This window comes from Lepidochelys kempii, chromosome 14 (genome assembly GCF_965140285.1).
Source record: "Lepidochelys kempii isolate rLepKem1 chromosome 14, rLepKem1.hap1, whole genome shotgun sequence".
In the NCBI taxonomy this organism is placed as follows: Eukaryota; Metazoa; Chordata; order Testudines; family Cheloniidae; genus Lepidochelys; species Lepidochelys kempii.
Genome location: NC_136393.1, coordinates 14,748,429 through 14,765,069, shown reverse-complemented (window position 1 = coordinate 14,765,069; position 16,641 = coordinate 14,748,429). Strand labels below are relative to the sequence as shown.

Here is a 16,641-nt window from a genome sequence, read left to right as displayed (position 1 = left end):
ATATGCTAACCTCTTAATTTTTTCAAATGGAACAGAGAAAAGGGGCTCTAGTATTCCTTGTCTAGCTTCATCACTTTGAAGTTCCTTTGCAGTGGTCAGATTTAGCACAAGCCTGCTCTTCCATCACTATACAGGCATGTGTTACACACAGAAAGAGCAAAACAAACAGTGTTAAAATCAGAACTTAACTGGATTTTGGGACAGACTAGGAAAAGTCAAGTAACGATGTTGAGACTCTTCAACAAGTGCTGTGGAAGGGCAAAGACTTAAACTTGTTTGCTCTCCTCCTAATTCTCAGTCTGCCCCATGAAGGGATAGTGCAGCTAGGTCAAACAGTGATGGGTTCAGCTTGTGTAGGTGAAAAGCTCTAGTTCTCTTCTCTACGAAGTGTGGGGCCTCCTGGAAGCCAGGCCTGAAACGGGTTAGGCCTAAAGTTCAGGCAGCTGCAGGAGCACAGGGTTGGTTGGTGGTTTAATGACTTCAGGAGAGGCATGGGCAAGAAAGCACTCCCACAACTGATCTGGCCAAGCCTGCTACCTCCCGAGCCCCACGTCCTAGCCCCCCAGCAGGACCTGGCCCGGGTGAGCACCCGGTCCCGGCTGAGCTTCGGCACGATCTGCAGGAGCGGATTGCGGCGATGGAGGATTTCCCCACTCGCTGCTCCGGAGCCCAGCCTCTTCCGTGAATCCATCCATCCATTGGGAACCCCGCCTGCGCGCCCCGCCGGCCGGGCTTCACTGCAGCCCCCAGGGCCGCGAGCGCTCAGATCCCTGCCGCCGGCGGCTTGCCAGGGACGGATGAATATTCATAAAGACAAGCGCCGCCCAGTCCTATTGACTAACAGCCTCTGGGGGCTCTAGGAGGCGGCTGCTACCGCGTGGGTTCCAGTCTAGACCCGGCAGCCGGCCCCGAGCGCTATGGCTGGGTCGACCGCGTCCCGCCTCCGCGTGCTGGTGGACATGGACGGGGTGCTGGCGGACTTCGAGGGCGGCGTGCTGCGGCATTTCCTCGCCCGCTACCCTGGGGAGCCCCACGTGGAGCTGGCGGAACGGAGGGGCTTCTCGGTCCGCGACCAGTACCGCCGCCTGCGGGAGGACCTGGCGGTGAGAGGCCGGGGGCTGGAGCTGGGTCGCGGGCAGTGGGCGTGGGCAGAAGTATCCGCCCAGCTGGCCGGTGCGCTGCACTGCGCGGCGGGCCGGGGGCCGCGTGCCCGGTCTGGGCAGACGGGCTGCCGGGGCGGGGGAGTGGTCATGCGGGGTAGGTGTGTCACCGAGCAAGGCGGGCGGTCCGACCCCAGCGGATCGGCTTTAGAGCAAACCCAGAAGGAGCGCAGCGTGAGTGTCGTTTGGGGCAACTGAGCAGTTCTCTCCGCTTTAGTGGAGAGCGAGAAATGCGCTGTTCCTAGACTACCGGTAAGGGCAAAATGGAGGCGACCCTGTAGTAGAGAGGATTGTTGAATGCTACCACTGTTAACCTTCAGTTGTAGCATAATCGGCTCACCGTGAGCGTGCCAGCCCCTTCCCAAGATGGGGGGGACGGGGACGGGACGAACAGTCTTGCCTCCTCACTCAGCCACAGCCAGTAAAAATATACTCCAGCTGAAAATCTGTCCACTATAGCATCATCATTGCGTTCATTCACCCACTCGGACAACCTGTTATTGCTACACAGCAGCGGTAATGAAACCATCCATCCAAGGATCTCTAAGTACGCTATAGAGGTTAGCTGAGTCTCGCCCCAGACCTGGGATGGGGGTACTGGGGAGGGAACTGCAGTGCACAGAGCAGCTACGGGAAACAATGTATTAAAGCTGCAAATGAACCCAGATCTTTTAAGCTTCCAGTAGCCTAAACTATTGCCTTTGGTGGATTCCCCTAATGTCGGATACTGAATGAGAGTTTTCAGAGTAGCAGCCCTGTTAGTCTGTATCCGCAAGAAGAAAAGGCGGATTTGTAGCACCTCAGAGACTAGCAAATTTATCTGAGCATCAGCTTGTGAGTTACAGCCCACTTCATCCCATGCATTCAGAGGAAAATGAGAGTTGTGGCTGTGTGTTTGTTTGTTTTTTAAGTAAACTGTAAACATTAAAGAATAAAACTACTAGGAGCATGGATTTGAAGCCTTCTTTTCTTTACAGAATATTTAATGCCCTCTACAGATAGTAAGAGGAGTGCTGGACCAAATCACATCCCATACCTTCCCTGAGACATCCACTGCTTCTATTTTTAAAGTCCCAAATAGGCTAGAAAACCACCCATGCCTGTAACTGGCAGTTAAAAGACCATTATTCATGTTCCTCTTTTTCTCTGTCACCAGAACTAGGTACTTGGATCACTCAATTCAGGTCTGATTTTTCATAGGTTTAATCTGATCAGGCTATTCACTTGTTTGTAGTTCATGGCTATTTTTAACAGATTTAATAATTTTATGAAGATGATAAAAAAATGGTACAGAGTTTAAGCGTAGAAGTTTCTGGTTATCAGGGAATAAGGTACAGATTATCAAGAGGTGCAAAGTTAGATTTAGGATCGGATGGTGTAAGGAATACATAATCTGCAATATCCCCGACTGGGGGAAAAAGGTTAACGGGTCAAAGTACAGACACTGAGATATGAGGGTATGTTGTTCATATAATGGCTATGTTCAGGTGTGGAGCACGAGTGACTACGATGATGAGGATGGATTTACCCTCATTTGGTGGGATTTAATGTTCAGTGAGTTTATGGTTCCAGTTCATATGGTCCAATGGAAAAAGTCTTTCGGTCCCTTTCTCATAGTTGATGCACAATGTCATACTAGAAACTTTTTGGCACCTTCCTTGTCCCCTACGTTCAAGTAAATAGGATCCCAACCCAATTGAAATGAAAATAGTTTGTTCTCTGAGTGAATCTGACCCTGGTATCCAAATGCTTTGGGGCAAACATTTTTCTTCTAGTAGGCTAAGTGCTCGTCCGTGTTGCTAGCCTATACATTATTATGTGGTGAGTCTGTAATCCACCTCATGGTGGCAAGATGGATTGTGGCCTTTTTGTGGGTCTGTCAGCCTGTTACTGATCCATACCAATACTGCCCATGCCCCCAAAACTCATGGGTGCCAGTGGGATACAGAGTCAGTCCCCTCTAGATCACTGGTTTGAATCCAGCTGAGGTCAGGATGAAAGAAAGCTGTTACCATCTGATTACTGTTAATTTTAATTGTGGTTGTTCTCAAAATGTGCTTGGTGTTGTACATGCATGTAAGAAGAAACTGTCTCTGCCCCAGGGCGGGTACCATGTCTTTGTATGTGTCTGTACCCCACCTAGCATGACTGGGGGTACTAGCTGCTACGCTGATTTAATTTATTTGATGATAGGCACGTGTCTTAGTTCCATATTTAAATAATCCACTCTGCCCCTTTACTGAATCCCATTTTGTACCTTTTGGTGTTTAAATGTCAATGTTTGGTATTTTAATCCTTGCCTAATCAATAGGTATTTTATTAACTGTCCATTTGTTCTGAACTTTAACCATTGCCTACTACCAAGTTTTAGTTGTTAATTCTTGTTTTAATATTAAATGTTGTTTCCTTTCTATTAATGGTCACAATATAAGATGACCTAATTCCACTTTGTAAATGCTTTGTTTTTTAAAAGTTATTTGTGTTTAACTCCTTTCTCTTTACTGTACTTGACTGCCAAGTTGTCTGTGTGAAACGATCTGGGTTCTGCTTCTCAATTGACAAGTGTTCACAATACAACACCTGGATCCTAGCTTAGCCAGATTCAATAAAAGGATTTGACATCTGCAGACATAACAAGAATACCTAGAGTTGCAATAAGTATTTAAAAAAATAACTCAACAAACAACAACTTGGGGAAGCCAAGAGAAGGGGGCAGTTTGCTGCAGGCCCCCAAACTGAGTTGTATTGTGACATGGCGCACCAGGACGCAATACCACTCACTAAAATTTGGTGATGAAAGAGCTGTCGGACCAAACCTGAGGAGCTGAGCTGCTGCTGCAGAGTGAGTGCAATGCAGGCAAGTGGCATGACAGGCTAGCCACTCCAAGTACAATCCTGTCTAAAACCCTAGGCATGTACTTGGGGCAGCTAGCCTGTCCCAACACTCATGCCACCGTAGCTACTATTTTTAGAACACCAGCTCAATCAGGGCTAGTGCATGTATGTCTCCTGGAGCTGGAAACTACACCCCAAGCTCCCATGTAAACCTACCCAAAGTGTGAGTGGGAGCTTAGTCCCCACATTCTATTCAATCCTTTAGACTATTGTGATTGCTAACGAGAGGGTGAAGAGTGGTGGTGGGTTTTGTGATGTGAGTAGCGTTCGGCTACCACCAGCACTGAGACTCCCCAAGTGATTTCACCCAGGTCACTGACCAACCACCCAGTCTTAAGTCAATTACCAAAAAAAAAAAAAGAAAAAAAAGTTGAGTTGGATGCAGACCAGTTATTTCCAACTAAAAGGTGCATGAATGACCCTTTTAATTTTGTTTGCTGTGTTTTAAATGAGGAGGAAGCACATCACTAAATGAATGGAGGGTTGTACCCCCACCTCAGGCAGTGTAGCTTCTTCGTAGGGGACAAAGGTGCCTCTGAACCATATAGCAAACCATACAGTACAGCTGTATTAACTCACCTTTTCTGTGCCTTTGCCTCACTTCAGGCCCTTGCTACCCTTAAACGATTCTCCTCTGAAAGTGAACTTTCTCCTAGCTTATGATCACTCTTTTAAACCCTGCCTGGATGTAGGTCAAAAGCTTCCTCTGTTCCTTTTAAAGGTCTGGTTTCCATTAACTGCAAAATGTCTTTGTCACATGTTATTCCCCCTCCTCCCCACATCATCACAGCTCGGGCAGCTGCATGAAAACACTGCCTCTTGCTCCTTTTGCTGAGAAATGAGCAGTAAATTTCCCCTCTCTCCCCCACCCTGAAAACTGTCAGTTGTGGAGCTGACTAGGAGTGTCCTGTTTCTGGCAGGGGAGGGACAGCGTGGAATAGAAGCAGATAAAACTCTGATATTATTACAAGCAGGCTCATCCCTGTGCCTGGAACACAGGCACCAGGAGCAAGGGGGAAGCAGCTTGTGCTCCCATACTAATGGGCTGTGGGGGCCAGTGGAGTCCCCCCATGCAAATGAGGGCTGCTGTAACTTGTTCCCCTCCTTCAATGAGCAGGGGAGCAGAATCACCAGGCTGCTGGTCTGTCCTGGCCAGGACCTTCATTCATACCCCCTCCCTGCCTCCACTCTGTTCCAGAACAGTCCCTGCTCCTGTGGCTGCTGGAGATGGCTCTGCACCTGGTGTAAGAGTCTCTGAGCTGGGTGTTCTCCAGAGCGGCCTTCTACCTGACTTGCAGCACTACTGTTCTCCAGCCTACCTAGCTAGCACAAAGGGGCCAGAGCACAGTGATAATTCTGTCACTTATTTACTTCCAGAAACGGACAAGAAAAGTCAGCATGGTCTCAACTATGCATGAGACTGGGAACAAGGACCTCACCAGACTCAGAGCCAGTTCTGCCATTTGCAGTGACCACAGACAAGTGCTTTTAATCTCCATTTCTTTATCTGGAAGAGTCAGGATAAAATCTACCTTGCAGGGGCAATGAGGATTAAGGACCAGGAAATGCCCTGCATTATTGAAATGTCTTTGTGGCAGCAAGTCACAGGAGGAGGCTGCATTATATTAAAAACTACATTCATCATTGTTCTGCCTGGTCCCTTTCAGCCTCTAAAATCAGGCCCTTGGCTACAGGTATATGAAACAAACAGTCAGTGACAAGCCTCTCATCCCTGTTTCAGAAAAGCCTGTCATCTCTGTTGTCTTTCAAATCTGAACCAGTCACTTTGTTCCAGGTGGGTGGTGACTGGCCTATGGTGGGTCTCTGCCAGTGCACAGGTGCCCCTCCCAAAACCCACTACCACAATTGGTTTTAAGTGGCACCTTTATTGTCAGGGTCAGGTGAGATGGGGTTGGCAAAGCTTGTGCAGTTGCTCTCACTGCTGAACTGGTTCTGTGGATGAGGGACTCCAGTCACTAGCACTGAATTGCACAGGACTGCTAGAAACACCCCACTCCATTGCTGAACTTTCTAGAGACTAATTTCCCAGCCTTCACACTGCCTACGCTGACCCTCACGGTACAAGTAACTATCTAAGCTTTGAATTTCCTGGCTTTGGTCATTTTGCCACTAACTTAAACATCTTAAAATAGAATTTGCACTGATGTTATCACCATGGGGAAACTGTTACACTGAAGCCAGAATCTGCTCTTAAGACATTTTAATCTTGTTGCCTGAGGCTTTAGAGAGCACATATACAACAGCATGGAGAGCAACACAGCAACCCTCCCTCCAGTATGCTTCAGTTGTGGTCTGGCAGGATCAGTGGCAAAGCATGAGGATGACTGAGTCTCTGTGTCCCAGTCTGTCCTTGACCCCTCTGCTGAGGGTGCCAATTATCATAGTGTGGTGGTCTGGGGTGTTCGTCTGGTGGCACATTTGTTTGTTTTTGTAATGAGGTGGATATATATCTACTTGGAACTGGAATGAGATCCAACTCCTCACTTCACACAGGCCACCAGATGGTAACAACTTCCAGTCTTTATCTGCTTGGCCTGGATTTGTCCTGGCAACCAGTAGGTGAGACTGTGTAACCCATTACCAATTATCTCAGCCACTTGATCTCCCTCTGAAATGTGGACAAAATAGATCCTTTTGATGTTTAATAACACCCCTGGGGTAAATTCAATAGCTATTATGCAGAACCCTACAATAAAAAAAAATGCTAATTCTCCTCATCTCTCTTCCAGGCTAAGGTAGCCAGTGTCTATGAGTCACCTGGCTTCTTTCTGGGGTTGGAGCCGATTCCAGGAGCCATTGAAGCCATGCAGGAAATGATCCATATGCAGGAGTAAGGACACTTTGCAGTACACAGCTCTTTTATATTCTCCATGTTTGATGATTACTAATCAGGGCTGTTTCTTTTTAGCACTGAAGTTTTTATTTGCACGAGCCCCCTGATGAAGTATGAGCACTGCATCCTGGAGAAGGTTGGAGATCTCCCCCTACCCTCGCTTTAAGACTGCTATTGCAGAATCTAGCCTCTTTCAACTGTTAGTACATGCCCAAGTACCATACCAATGTGAACAAAGCCAAGCTGCAGCCTGTGAAGTCTGTAGGGCCCAGCATGCAAAAATACTCCATATGAGTGGCAGCTTTTCAGACTGAGAGGAAGTATAAAAGGCCAGGAGCAGTACTGTGTCATGCCTTTTGCAAGGCATCTGAGTCTTACGCAATGGAAGCCAGAATATAAAACTTAAAAACCAAACCAGACAAACAAACAACAACTTTCAGCAACTCATACCCACAGTTGCAAGAAATGGCATGGGAAGAGTAGGGAAGGGTAAAAGAACAGATGCAATATGGTCAAGTAGACGCTGCCTTGACTCACTGCATACTCCAGAGGCAACCAAGGGGTTTCTAATGCACTGCACCGGGACGGGACTGCATGCCAGAGGCTCCTCCTCTGAGAAAATCCTGACTAAATTGAGAGATGATCACTGCCAGGCAGAAATGTAGGGAGAGAGGGGTTACTCAAGTACTTTGGGGTTAGATAATGAAGGGCCTGGTATATGCCCTAGGTTGACTTCCTCTCATGCTGCTTTACGCCAGTGTAACTTCATGGTACCCAATGCAGTCATGAGCGAAGAGCACTGAAAGTACAGTTCACATCAGTCCTTTTAGTGGCCCGCACCACGGCCCAACTGCAGGGTTCATAACACTCCTAGAAGAGATTTGGGCCTGTAGCATGAGATCACTATACTATAAATAGTCAAACTTGCTACTAAGTAAAATTCTTCTAATGCTCTACTTCTTCCCCTAACAGTACAGCTGGGTGGAAAAATACTTGGGTCCTAAGTTTGTGGAGCGACTGATTCTGACCCGGGATAAAACCGTTGTGTCAGCTGACCTCCTGGTTGATGACAAAGACACCATTAAAGGTTTGGGAAACTTGAGGTGGAGATTTCACAGCAGATGATTTACTGTTGTTTGGAGAAAAGAACGACTAACTTCAGCTTTCCATTCTGGCTCTTCTCAGGTGCGGAGCCTAAGCCAAGCTGGGAACACATCTTGTTCACTTGCTGCCATAACAAGCATCTAGAGCTTCAGACCCCACGCAGGCGGCTGCAGTCGTGGGCCGATGACTGGAGGGGGATAGTGGAAAGCAAACGCAGAAACAATGTGGAAAAAGAATGCTATGCTAGTCTCACTGCCAATGGGAACTGATAAGTTAGGAACTGGCAACGAAATCCCATTTAAAGAAAGTGCACTGACTTGGGTAGGGGCAGTTTTAAGGGCCAAAGATACAAAGCTTATTTTTTTAAGATTTGTGTCTTCTTTAGACTATTTCTGAAATGTAGTTGCAATTAAATTACTGACTCTTTATGGAGAGTCATTAATGACGTTTGGAGGGAGAAACTTGACAAGAGATGAGCAGCTGCTTTATAACGCTAGGTAGCATGTTTTGGGTTGGCAGGAAGGGAGGATGAAGAAATTAGAAAGAGGAAGTAGGGCTGTAAAACTCCATGAAAGTACTCTGCTCTCTGCCCATTCACTCAAATACCTGAAGCTGTAAGTATGAGGGACACCATCATGTTAGGAAAGGAAATCTTGTTTTCAACAGTTTAACCATTTTAATAATCTCACATACTGAGCCAGACTGGCTGTTCAGCACCCTTCCACTTTTTACCCTACTTGGCTCATAATGAAAGTAGATAGTTTCACTTCCTGGTTCTCCTGCATTAATATGAGCTGCTAAGATTTAGGTTGCAAATGCTGTAGTTGGTGAATGTCTGATCCAGAACAGTTTACACTTAATAAAGAACGTAAGAGGAAGTTTTACAAAAGCTACCACAAGACCAGTTGTCCTTCTGAGCTGAAGTCTGCTGTTAGTATTCCCTTTTAAATCTTAATCTGCATCTTTCTCAACAGCTATGTTGTGGTGAATATATTATTCCTATTGATATTTAACATCAGTAGGGCTAGTCCTGTATCCTAATTAACTGGCCAGGTGCCTGTGGTATGAGGATGCTGGCTCATACTTAGTCCTGAGGTATGTGATCAGACTGCAAATTGTAGGGGGAAGGAGGAGTGTTCTCTCCTATTGAGAAATAAAGACCATATGATTTAAACATATTTCAAAGCTATAACCATTGAGAAGACGGGCAGCAATAGTTGCAGCTACGGCGAAGGTGATGCAAAAGAATTGTGTTAGAATTGTGTGTTTAAGTTACCTGACAACCACACTGGGAAGGGTAACATCAGAAATGGTTATTTGGGTGATGGTTCAGGAATTGCTTGGCCTGCTCTCTAACAGCCATAATATGTTTTGTATTAACAACAGTTTAGCTGCTAATCCTGACTTCTGGACCCATGTCCTGGCTCCCCACCTGCCCCTTTCAAACTGAGGCAGAATTTTAGCAATGTCTTTCACTAGTTTCACCAGTCCTGCAGGTGGAGGGGGCTCTAAAGATGAAATCAAGAATATCTCTTCTCACGCAATAACAGTCTCAAGCTACTCCCTCTGCTCTGCACTACATCAGTCCTTTGGGAGCGGGATCCCTACAGCTGTATGTTTGCTCAGGTTCCTGGCCTCCTCCACCTGCACAGGAGAACAATAATCCTCAAGGAAGACCCTTGCCAGGTTGCTTAGCCTCCTGTTAGCTGAGAGGGAGAAACGTAACATGCACTCCACCACCGGGAGTGCCGTGGTCTGCTGGCGAGACTGTGGCATGGTCAAGTACATCAGAGTAGTCACTGCCGACATCACTGTCTCCTCATTTGAGCTGGATAAGCAGTTTATTACAGGTGCCACCCCATCTGCCTCCAAAATATAGTCCTTGTTTGTCTTATCCAGACAGAGGTTACAAAGACCACCTGAAATAGAAAAGAGAGGGAGTGTGGCACCAGCTACCACCACCTTAGATCCTCCTCTTACTAATACCTAACTAACTCCCTGTTGAGGTTAAGTGGCATTGCTTCACCCAGGATCCTCAGCTCTTTCTTAGGACTTGTTTACATGGTAACTGAGATCAAAATAACTGATCGTTGCCATTTATGCCTTTAGTTAGTTCAGAGCAAGTCTAACAGTTTTCTTTAAAAACAAAAAAACCCCAACAACCTACTTAAGTTAGTTCACAAGAGCATACTATTGTGATATAAGTGTGTCCATACATACACTTGCACTGAACTAACTACAGGTGTTAATTCCACCCAATTTAATGTGCTTATTACTGGTATAAAGTACATACAATACCAGAAACAAAATACTGGTTTGCACTTCACTGAGACCCTTGTCCCCATATAGAATCAACTGCCCAGAATATTTTTATAGTAGTTGGAAAACTGTGTCTCCCCTGCTCCCGGGCTAAGTTTATTCTCAGAAGTCAAGGTGATTTTTCAACCAAAGCACTCATTCCCCTATATGACATTAGGGGGCACTATGCTGTTGGAGGTAACATCTTTCACAAGAGATTAAACAAACAGAACTTGTCATTTAAAAATCCTCTGGTTAAAAGACTTGGTTTTCTGTTAAGGAACTGCCTTATTTCACCTCTACGGTGGCTATAATCCAGTAAAGAGTGTGAGATTCCTAGAAATACCTTCTGTACTGCACAGGCTTAAGTGGCCTGTGGCTTAGTTAGTTATGAGAGGTGCTATTAGAAGTAGCATGGCATTATTAATACTAATTAAGATATTGTAAATATTATTTCTATTGGTGCAAATACTAGTATGTATCCTGTACTAACACTTTGCACTTAGGGTGCAGCCATACTAGCAACATTTTGATTGATAACACCCCCAGTGCAGCTCTGTCAGTGGAAGCTGTGGTAAGTACACAGGGCTATGTGTATTTAGCCATTACATCATCATCTAACCATTCAGGATTTGAATTTGGCATGGCTGGCTCCCAGTGTGTATTGAATCCACCCTGACTGGCTCTAATGGGATTCCTCAGAAGACTTCATTATATTATTTAGAACCGGTCCTTTTAGAGGATTAACTGTCAAAAATAGCTATAGTAACAATACTGGACCTGCTCATGCTCTATGGAAAAACCTTAGTTGTTCTCAATGACTGTATCATTACAATAGGGACATGCATTACAAATTACCATTGAACTGGAGTTTTTGTTCCAATATTCAGGGTTTTACCTAGTCTTATAAATAAGTTTGTTTATTTTTCAGCACTGCAGCATGTTAGTGGAGTGAAGGGGAGACTTGCCTTAACGTGAAATAATTCACCTCAAGCCCCTATCCTGATCTCTCTCACCTGTTCCAGGTATTCTATATAGGTTTTTATACTGTCCTCATCACCATAGTATCTGAGGGCCTTCCAGCAGTGCATTAAGTAGTTTGTTCAACATCTGCCACAGATGGCTTGTCATGTGTGATTGATCCTCTCTCCCAAATTCAAGTGGACTACAGAATCAAAGCAGCGATATATCCAACCAGTGCTTGGAACTGCTATTGTTCATTTTACAAATAGTTTTAAATCCACTCCTTACCAATTGCAAACTCCACAAGGGTCTCATTATCCTCTGTGAGCATATCTAGGAACAGGTCAAGGACTTGAAGCTGTCGGAGATATTCGTAGTTCTTGGGATCGTAGGCAAAGTTGGCTAGATTAGCCAGTACTTGCTCCTTGGCTTCTGCAATATATAAGCAGCATTTAGGTGACAAAAGAGGCAGCTGAGATGGGCTGGGCTCTCTAATTCCTGAAGAAAAAAAATCAACCAGCAACTGATGAGCCAGTTATGATCCTGACATTTGGAATATACTTTAATAAAAAGAAAAAGGTTTATAAGCTCACCTGGACTCTCTGTTACCTGGAACTCGGTGACCAGCGCTTGCAAGTATTCAAGCCGCCCCAGTTCCAGCAGATCCCGCTGCTTCTGGGACATGGTGCTAGAGACAGAAAATTAAGTTTTGTTCACAACAATGTCCTGAATGGCCCCAGTTTCACTGCAAGGTTAATAAAAACATTTTAATAAGTGTAAAATATTCAATTGATTTTCTTTTGCCTCCCTTCAGACTCACTGAGGGAACTGCAAGTGGCAGGATTACAAGCTCAGGCCCTGTCCATGTTTGGATCAGAACCATGCTAGCTACAGTGGGGTTTAAATATTCCTTATCTGCACTGAGAATAACTGATAATTGTCCCATGTTTGGTCTAGCATAGGTGCAGCTCCATTAGTGGTAGCATAGACTAGCCATGAGTGTTTTTACTGTAGTGTCTTCTAACTCTTTTCTGAGTAGGGCTAGATGAATGCTGGTAAAAACCCCTGATCCTCACCTACACTCCAGTTTCCATCATTGCAACCTTTGGTGGATTTATTATGTTGATTTCCCTAGAGTAGATGAGGCCAGTTTGAATGGGGCAGAAGCTCCCTCTAATCTTAAAATGCACTATTGCCAATCCCAAACATTCAAAAATTATGAGTCAAGATGCACAAAAAAATGAGATTGGTTTAAAAAAATCTGAGGTTTCTGAACCTTTGGGCTGCACTAGGGGCTGGGGCTGGATCACATTTTCATGTTTTTCTCCGCAACTAGGGATAGAATCTGACCTTTTTAAAAATGAAAGATTCTCACATAGTCACAGGACTCCAGGAGCTGGGGCTTTAAGAACTACCCCCAATTATTGCAAGACTCCCACTGAAAATCAGAAGAGCCGGCAACACTGCGACGTGGTCCAGGTCACCACCCAGGTGCCTCCTGAACCAGTTACAGGGGGAACCTGCTTTGCAATCCAGCTCGGGCCTTACACCGTCTCCAGCGCTGTCCCAGGCCCTGCGAGCAGTGGGCGGTCGGGTCAGGGCCTGTGGGGCGCAGCTCTCAGCCCAGCAGCGGCCCACATGCCCCGGGCACAGACTAGGAGGGCAGGGACCCGGGACGGGACCTGCTGAGCTGCTACCAGGCCCCTGGCTCTGTCACCCCAGGCTCCCCCGCCACCCTGTCCTCACGCGCGCGGCGCCACTAACCGCTCCCAGCGCCACACGCACGGAGACCTAGGCAGCGGGGCGGAAATGACGTAAGGGCAACCCTGACAGAAAGGCGGCCAGGCTGAGCGCGCGGCCGGATGTGACGTTTGTGGAGGGCGGGAGGCCCCGAGGCGCGTAACGGGGCCTTGCTGCTACCCGCCATGGTGGGCCGTATGTCGGCGCGGAAGCGGCTGGCAAAGCCCCTCCTCTTCGGCAGTATCCTGTGTGCGTTGGCCACCGCCTTCGCGTACAGGTGCGGGGAGGAGGGACTTGGCCGGCAGAGAGCGGAGGGGAGGTGCTGGGGGGCCTTGGCTGGCAGGGATTGGGGGGCACTGGGGGCTTGGCCGGCAGCGATGGGGGTCTCAACGGTGTGGGGGGCACTGGGGGCTTGGCTGGCAGCGATGGGGGTCTCAACGGTGTGGGGGGCACTGGGGGCTTGGCTGGCAGCGATGGGGGTCTCAACGGTGTGGGGGGCACTGGGGGCTTGGGGGGCACTGGGGGCTTGGCTGGCAGCGATGGGGGGGCTCAGCTGGGGGGATACTGGGGGCCTTGGGCGGCAGGGAGGGGCTCAGCATGTGTGGGGGACTTAGATGGATGTGGCGGGGGCACGCTCATTTCACTGCGGTGACATCTTTCTCTGTCTCAGGCACCGCTTCTTCCCTGAGGTGGAGGAGCTCCGTGCTAGGGAGTATGAGCGCTATGAGAAGAAGCGTCAAGATGTGGTGGAGAGGCGCCAGAAGCAGCTGGCTGAGCTGGCAGAGAGGAAAGCTTCCCCGTAGGCTGTGATGGGAAGGAGATGCTCTGCTCCAGGGAGCCTGCTCCTTCAGTGGGGATGGGGAGTTGTGTTCGGAAGTGAAGAATATATGTATACAACTCTTGCACATGGCTCACACTGACTGCGTGAAGTTTCCATCAACCTGGCAGGGATGTTGGCTGGTGGTTTTCCTCCCTCAGCTTCCTTGATCTGCATGAGTGATGGCTTCAAATATCTACCAGGTGGTATCATGGTCTGCTAGTCAGATCAGGGCTCTGGCAGTGTGTCTGCTAGTCAGATCAGGGCTCTGGCAGTGTGGGTTCAATTCCTAGCTCTGCCAGTGATCTGCTTTGTGTGATGTTGGACAAGGTACTCAACCTCTCTGGGGTTCTCTCCGCTAGGAAAAGTACTTGAGTTTAGTTTGGACTTAGCTAATGTGCTAGCTGAGCCTAACCTAAATTTGACCCTTTTCCTACTGTAGACACATTTAGCTAGTCAAATTGTAGCCTAGAAGATGTTACCCTGCATCTACACTAGGAAAAAAAGTCAGGTTTCGCTAACCTGTATTAGCCAAGCCTGATCTGAACTTGACCACTCTTTCTAATCAAGAAAAACTCTCTGTGCCTCAACTTTCTTATTTGTACAGTGGGTAATAATGCTTGCCCACTTGTATGACGCATTCTGAGATCCTTGGATGAATGGTGCTATATAAGTGCTAAAATAACTGACAGGTGGTAATATACCTAGGCTAATTGCCAGGTAGGGTGTGAGGTATCCAGAATTCTGGGTCTCTTCAATGTAACAATATTGTATATATTATCTAAAGTGATTTTTGTAATCTGTTCTTTTTGCCATGATAGTGTTGCACACCACCAAATAAGACTTTAACCACAAAACTTCTGTCTGATGAGTCATCTTTAAGAGTGATTGATGAGCTTAAGTTAGGCATAAAATGACCAATCCCTGGATGCAACCCACTGGTTATTTATTGCTCTGTGGGGCATTCACAGCAGGCTTCTTACTGTTAATTGGAATGTTTTCTTCCCTATATTTTATGCTGAAAAATGAAGGGACCACTCTCCCTTGAAATTACAGATGTAAATAAACAAATACTATAATGTCTAACCCTTCATGTAGTAGAGAACCTTGGGTAGGAGCCTTTTCATTGCTGTAGGAAGGGCCTAAACTTCCCCATGCGAGGAAGAGTTACCCACACATAAGGCTTTCGCTCATTATCTTTGTATTTCCTTACAACAATATTTTTTAAATCTCCTGTCCCGTCCTACTTCCCCAAACTGCTGTAATATCTGCATTCATAAGAATGGCCATATTTGGTCAGAGCAGTAGTCCATCTAGCCCAGTATCCTATATCCAGCCTGCTACTAGGAGGGCAAACAGCTTCATTCCAGGCTGTAACTGTGTTGGCCAGCCGTCTTGTAGACAAGGAAAACAAATTTCAGACCTACTCTGGACCGAAATGGAATCTGTTCATCCACCCCTTTTGGGTTTGTTTACTCTGGTAAATTATTAGACATGCTGAGTTGCAAAACAACGGTAAAAAAAAATTACATGGGATACCTGTGGCTTCAGTGGATAAGAGTGTGTGTATGTGGGAATAAAGTTTTTGAGACCCTTGGGAGAAGAAAGGAGAGAGAAAACATACAGGAGATGATAGAGAATGGAAAATAAAGTAAGGAAAGAAAGGGGAACAGGGCAAAGTGGAGGGAAAGAGAATGAAAAGAGGGAACAGCACGTGCACGGCAAGATACATGCTTTATAAAAGGAAAGGAGAAATGGAGTGAAGCCAGGAGGGGGAGGAACATCTAGCAAAAGGACAGGAGATAACTACGCCAGGAGTACAATGTCCTGGTCTAAATGCAAAGTTGCACAGGTTTAACTAAAGGTGTGAGTCTAAACCAGTTTACTTAAACTGGTGCCACTTTCTGTATGAACACTCTTAAATGGACTTAAACCTGGCTTGTGTCAGTTTAGCTTACACCTATATTATTTACTTATTTATATTTTATTTTTTGTATTACTTGTAAAGTTATAGGTGTGAGCTAAATTTGATCTAAACAGCCTTAAGCTGATGAGTGTCCACACAGATTTACACTGGTTAGTTAAATTGAGTTTTAAACCAATTCAAGTTAAACCAGTGGAGCTTCAGTAGACAAGGCTTAGCATAGGAGTCAGAATGAACTGATTAAATAGAAAGATGATTGCTACAATTAAATGCAGCACCCAAACAGCACCTAATCATTTAAAAATTATAGAAGTGTGGCTAGTTGTGTGTGTTAAAGTGCAGGTATTTTCACCTATGTTTGTAGGCATAGGCCAGGTTTGCACAAGAAACTTTTGTCAGCATAGCAGTGTTGGGTAGTGGCATGATTTTTTTTTTTTAAATGACACTGTTATATTGGCAAAAACCCTACTCTATAACCACTGCAGTTACACCAGCATAAACATGCTTCTGCAGCATAGGTTTTCACTCGGGGAACTGGTATAAGGGAAACCAGCAAAATCACTCTTTTGGTGGTATAAGCAGCATCTCTACTAGGAGGGTTTGCTGTTCTAGTATACCAGCAATCCTTTTTCTAATGTCCACTAGGCTTCTGTCCTTAAGGTAGTAGTTGTAGTATTTTCAAGCCCTACCCATCTGTAAATGGAGAGTGTGTGTATGTTGGGATGGGGGACAGTAAGTGCAGGGAGCTAGCCAGTGTATGAATGTGAAGGGGGGTGCGGGGAAGAGTATGTGAATGAGAGGAGAGAGATGAAGAAAGATTGCGGGAAGACGGAAGTGATTAAGAAGAGTTAGACTGAATGTAGGGGATGGAGAGGAAACGTCCTGA

General features: G+C 46.2%; 2 protein-coding genes across 7 annotated transcripts; one reads left to right on the top strand and one right to left on the bottom strand.

The window, feature by feature from the left end:
- Nucleotides 1-738: 738 nt before the first annotated feature.
- Nucleotides 739-14,688, top strand: NT5C (5', 3'-nucleotidase, cytosolic). 3 transcript variants are annotated; one of them, XM_073312033.2, is made up of 7 exons: nt 1,128-1,412; nt 5,433-5,749; nt 6,806-6,906; nt 6,985-7,045; nt 7,882-7,996; nt 8,095-13,291; nt 13,685-14,688. In XM_073312033.2, exons 2-6 carry the CDS (start codon nt 5,600-5,602, stop codon nt 8,280-8,282), a joined length of 615 nt encoding a protein of 204 aa, XP_073168134.1. In that variant the 5' UTR covers nt 1,128-1,412; nt 5,433-5,599; the 3' UTR covers nt 8,283-13,291; nt 13,685-14,688. The 3 variants fall into 3 exon arrangements, with proteins under 3 accessions (XP_073168133.1, XP_073168134.1, XP_073168135.1); XM_073312032.2 differs by lacking the exons at nt 1,128-1,412; nt 5,433-5,749 and adding an exon at nt 739-1,103; XM_073312034.2 differs by lacking the exon at nt 1,128-1,412 and having other exon boundaries at nt 3,680-5,749.
- Nucleotides 3,441-13,094, bottom strand: ARMC7 (armadillo repeat containing 7). 4 transcript variants are annotated; one of them, XM_073312038.1, is made up of 4 exons: nt 13,039-13,094; nt 11,868-11,962; nt 11,563-11,706; nt 3,441-9,932 (listed from the first exon to the last, which is right to left on the bottom strand). In XM_073312038.1, exons 2-4 carry the CDS (start codon nt 11,956-11,958, stop codon nt 9,595-9,597), a joined length of 573 nt encoding a protein of 190 aa, XP_073168139.1. In that variant the 5' UTR covers nt 11,959-11,962; nt 13,039-13,094; the 3' UTR covers nt 3,441-9,594. The 4 variants fall into 4 exon arrangements, with proteins under 4 accessions (XP_073168139.1, XP_073168138.1, XP_073168137.1 ...); XM_073312037.2 differs by lacking the exon at nt 13,039-13,094 and adding an exon at nt 12,625-13,030; XM_073312036.2 differs by lacking the exon at nt 13,039-13,094 and adding an exon at nt 12,650-13,030.
- Nucleotides 14,689-16,641: the final 1,953 nt, after the last annotated feature.